The 4294-nt window shown below is 38.9% G+C and overlaps 1 protein-coding gene across 3 annotated transcripts; it reads right to left on the bottom strand.

Moving 5' to 3' along the window:
- Positions 1–204: 204 nt before the first annotated feature.
- Positions 205–3881, bottom strand: LOC103712781 (calmodulin-binding protein 60 D-like). 3 transcript variants are annotated; one of them, XM_088702529.2, is made up of 8 exons: positions 3673–3881; positions 3226–3301; positions 2333–2385; positions 1641–2125; positions 1236–1396; positions 960–1154; positions 762–872; positions 205–666 (listed from the first exon to the last, which is right to left on the bottom strand). In XM_088702529.2, the coding sequence occupies exons 1-8, from the start codon at positions 3759–3761 to the stop codon at positions 661–663; spliced, it is 1176 nt and encodes a 391-aa protein (XP_088558655.2). In that variant the 5' UTR covers positions 3762–3881; the 3' UTR covers positions 205–660. The 3 variants fall into 3 exon arrangements, with proteins under 3 accessions (XP_088558655.2, XP_008797625.3, XP_008797626.3); XM_008799403.6 differs by having other exon boundaries at positions 205–684; positions 773–872; XM_008799404.6 differs by having other exon boundaries at positions 773–872.
- Positions 3882–4294: the final 413 nt, after the last annotated feature.

Genomic DNA, 4294 nt, shown 5'->3' with positions numbered 1-4294 from the left:
ATTTGGTCTTATAGAAGTGCCCAAGATCTATTCAATGCATAACCGATATGGAACTAAGCAGACGCCTGCATAGATCCTCACATCACTTCTCTATTTTCTTTGATGGAGAAATTGTTCTCCCCTTATTTTCACTCTGTTGCTCTTTTCAATATCTCAATGAATTTAGCTGGAGTTTCTCCTCCGTTTCTATTCAAAAGAAGAAGATGAAAAAAGAAGATGAACTGCATAGGTCTGCAATATGCCTCCCTTATGTACAACCCTCTCTGATTCAACCAATATACAGAAAAGCTCTTTTTTACTCTCTCTTAGAGAAAAGCCTCTTTTTGCTTGATTTGCATCCTCTCACTTAAGCAATCAGGGGCTGTAAATGGATAAACAATCCAAACAATAGGTTACATGTGCAAGGCAATTAGTATATACCTTACCATGCATATTAGCACTTACAAACTGAAAAGTACATCAAAACTTGTTAGGATCCCTGATCGTTTCCTCAGTATCCCTCATGAAGTTGATCAGGGGTGTCAAGCATCATGTTTTGGATCCAGTTATTAGATCCCAACTGCAGAGTGCTGGGAGTAGTTCCCAACTCAAAAATCCCCTCATTTGGATACTGCGAGCGCAAGCTCTCCTGATGATTGGAATACCAAGTGGAGGAACCTATCACACCTGCATCCATTGGATCATCTGTGAATGAAGCAATATAAATTAGAACAGTCCATTGCAACTCAGGAAAACAAAAAAAAATGGAGAAAGGGAAGAACCAGGTATCTACTTGGTTGCAGAGAAGTTCTTGCATCGAATGACATCCCATCAACTTTCTCCAATTTATCGCAATGGTGGTATGCCTCCAGGATCAGCTGCTGAAAATCAGCCTGCAACAAAGAATTGCATGCAGATGTAAGTTAGAATGCCCACAATCATGATGGCCAGAAGCAGAGATTTCTGAACTGAATCCTTACCATCTGCTGTTGGCTAAGGTGCTGCGGAGTTGATACAACATCATTAATCATGATTCCTACGACCTCGCAGATAGGGTTCATGATGACAGCATAAGCTTGCCTGCGATACATGTATCGCTGCTCCCCTATGGTGCAGGTCCTTGCATGGTTTATAGATCTTTCCCACTGCCTGTCTGACATCCCCGGCCCCAGTATCTGATTATTTCAGAAAGGTGGGTGTCATAAAGAAATGAAGATCTTAGGATGTTTGCAGGTTTCAATTAGAATTGTGCTTACACTGCGCAGGCGGCAGGGATCGATGACCAATTGCTTCAAGAACTCTTGGACGGTTTTAATTCCTGCAGCAGCCAGCCTCCTGTCGAAAGCTCCACCCTTCCCTATCTTCTCTAGCCTCCAGACCTTGTCGCCAAGGGATGGTGGATAATGCTTCTTATACGCTGCAACAATCTTGCAAATACTAATTCAATATATATCTTACTACAGAAATCATGCACCTATCTTGCTTCCATATTTAAATAATTTCGATCGCTATGATGCACATCAAATTCTTCCTACTGTTGGTAGAATATGTTTTCATGGCATGCATGGTTTAAGATGCATCATTGTTGTATAATATGAAAAATTAAAGAATGTATTGCTACGTGACTTCGAATTAAGAAGCTCGATTCTTAACAGGCTTACATTCTCCCCGGTGATCTTTAACTGTGAAACTTTCTGTCAGTGCTTCTTTAATCCTTGGTCCGTCATAGCTTCCAGGGAAAACTCTTGCACCAAGTCTGAATTTCCTGCTCCTTATCCAACTTGAATTGTCTGTAAACATGAGTTCTCCAATGTGAGCCATTCCATCTCGTAATGTTACAGTGTGCTCCCCAATGAGTAATGGCCTCTTCCCTTCCCGTTCTTTGACAATTCGACCGTCGAACTCATCACTGGTCCACTGCTCTTGATCCCCAGAAGGAAAATCTCCATCAAGGACCACTATTTCGATTTTGAGCAGGGTTGGCGATCTTTCGCCGGTTCGAGTGTCTGTAAGCAGGATTTGAAGTGCATTCTTCTCCTTGTCTTCTATCCTGCTGCCGGTAAAGATTGGGCGTGAGAGCAGTCGAGCGAATGCGAGTTGCAAGCATGATGATGGCTCCACCTCTTCAATGCACATCTGCGGAGATCTGGAAAGCAATGCATATTAGATTGAAACTTTGGGATTAATAAATGAGGGAAAATCTAACTTTATGCTTGTACTAATGACTGCTCGAGTCTCATAGATCTTTGGACTTTACAAGACAAGGATCAACATTAGTTCTGCCTCATATTATCAACTTATGGACATGCATGCTGGGAACATCAGGTACTAAAAGAAGCTGCATATTTCCTACCTTAATGGTGGTTGCATGACATGAACCAGTCCACGCTCCACCTCCTCATGCACCTGTACGAGCACATCATGCTTGTTTAACGTAAACTAGCAACAATTAAAGTTGAAACTACAAACATCTTAATAGATCACCATAAAGAGCATATTATGGTGCACAAGTTCAGAAAGTTGTCTCACTTGATTCATAATTCCATCTTTATTTGGGGCAGAGGAGAAGTTTTTTGTTGGATATGCATAATTTAAATTACATTAAATCTTATGCTTAGAAATAACATTTATAATCATTAAACTATAATATAAGAAGAGTAAACTACAAAAACTCTCCTAAAGTTTATATTTATTACGCCTAGACTCAACAGTTTGCAAAACCAATACTTATACCTAGTAGTTAAGTTAATGATGTTAGCGAAACCATTTACCTCGTGTAAAAAACACATTTTTTTATGTCCTTGAGTGGCTGTTATGTCACTTAAGATTATTTTAGTTATTTTTGAATTTTTTTTTCTGATATGGCATTTAGATCTCATTTAAGGTTAATAGTTTGACTAATGATCAGTTAAGTTATGAGTTAAAGTGTCGAATAAAATAAATGTCAAGAGAGTATGTATATGTTTTTCAAATTATTGGGTATAAGTATAATTTACCCCTAATCTTAAATTTTTTTTATAATTTATTCTAATCCTTGCACCCCCAATCAAAAAACTATGCCTTCCAATTAGTATTTCAAAGAAAGAAGATGTCCTTGACCAACCAAGAATGCTTGCTTGCACGTCAATGTGAGAAAACAACAAAAAATTTATGCATTTACCACAAACAAAAGGTTGGAATTAGAGGAGGAAAAAAAAAAGAACGCAATCATGAATCAAGCTTGGCTTGTAAAAGATTTCAGCTTACCACCCTCCGAAGCAGTGGTTCCAACGCAAAACAGACGTTCTGTAAGGATTTTGCCACCACCGCTTCTCTGATAACACTGTCAACAACCAAAAAAAGTAAAGAAGTCAGGTGGAATTTACACAGACCTTATCAGCAGCAAACATTAAGCAAATTTAACGATCTAACCATAGTAACACTTGAACACTATATATACTTGTTTACAACTAAATCACCACAAGTATTGCACTTGATTTAGACCATGATGATGAAGTTCATGTTTCTTACTAAGATAAAACATAGAAGTTGTGGACGCTTATCAATAGAACAATTTATAAGGGAGTAGTTCATGATATTAAGCAATAAAAAAAACTAAAGATAGCTGCTTTATAATTAGTATTATGCTTTTGCCGAGGAGAAAACACAAGAACTAAGACCAAACGAAAGAATAAGTTGGTCAGGATTCCTTACGATGCGAAGGAAGGCACAGATCTCAGCCGTTTGGCCACGGGTTGGTCTGGATCACTCTCATCTTCTGCACGGAGCTTGCTAACTGCCATGTTTAGTTTAATCTTTATTGGAAAATGTGAGAGAAATTAAGTGGTTCAGCAGGCAGCAAGAGCAAGCTAAAGGTTTGGAGTCTATAAGGAGGAGAATGTTGGGAGAAAGAGAGGAGGTTGGCGAGGGCTTTAAATATGTGACATAGCCGCAAGGGAAGCGTTCTTTTCCTCATAAGAAATTTCCCTGCAGGTTCGTGGAAGGAGGGTGGAAGGATGGCTTGTCGATGAAGTACTCGGCGAGGAGGTTTGCAATGACACAACGCAGTTGACGTCATATTCTCACGTTGACCAACGCCGGCCCCCTGGCTGGTGAGGTGCCTTCGCCTGTCTTCCGAGCTGCAAAAAGATGCTTTCCTTCTCGTTCACGGCTCGTTTGGTTTGCCAAAACATTCTTTCTGGCTGAAATATTTTTTTAAAAAATAATTTTAATATATTTGATTGATCGGAAAAAAAATAATATATTTCAAAATAGCTTAGGTTTAATTAAACATCTACTTTCTTTAAAAAAATTTTATAAAATACATACTATACTC

This window comes from Phoenix dactylifera, chromosome 1 (genome assembly GCF_051530095.1).
Source record: "Phoenix dactylifera cultivar Ajwa chromosome 1, Ajwa_hap1_PhDact_Kaust_v1.1, whole genome shotgun sequence".
Taxonomy (NCBI): Eukaryota; Viridiplantae; Streptophyta; class Magnoliopsida; order Arecales; family Arecaceae; genus Phoenix; species Phoenix dactylifera.
The sequence above is the reverse complement of the archived record's forward strand: the minus strand, read 5'-3'. Positions and strand labels throughout refer to the sequence as shown.

What these genes read in the sequence shown, in the direction of transcription:
- LOC103712781 (XM_008799403.6), bottom strand. Translation starts at nt 3,761, where the DNA reads ATGGCAGTTAGCAAGCTCCGTGCAGAAGATGAGAGTGATCCAGACCAA. An exon ending in TAAAGATCACCGGGGAGAAT is followed by an intron (nt 1,397 to 1,640) that starts GTAAGCCTGTTA and finishes AGATTGTTGCAG; the next exon opens with CGTATAAGAAGCATTATCCA. An exon ending in ATCCCTGCCGCCTGCGCAGT is followed by an intron (nt 1,155 to 1,235) that starts GTAAGCACAATT and finishes TGAAATAATCAG; the next exon opens with ATACTGGGGCCGGGGATGTC.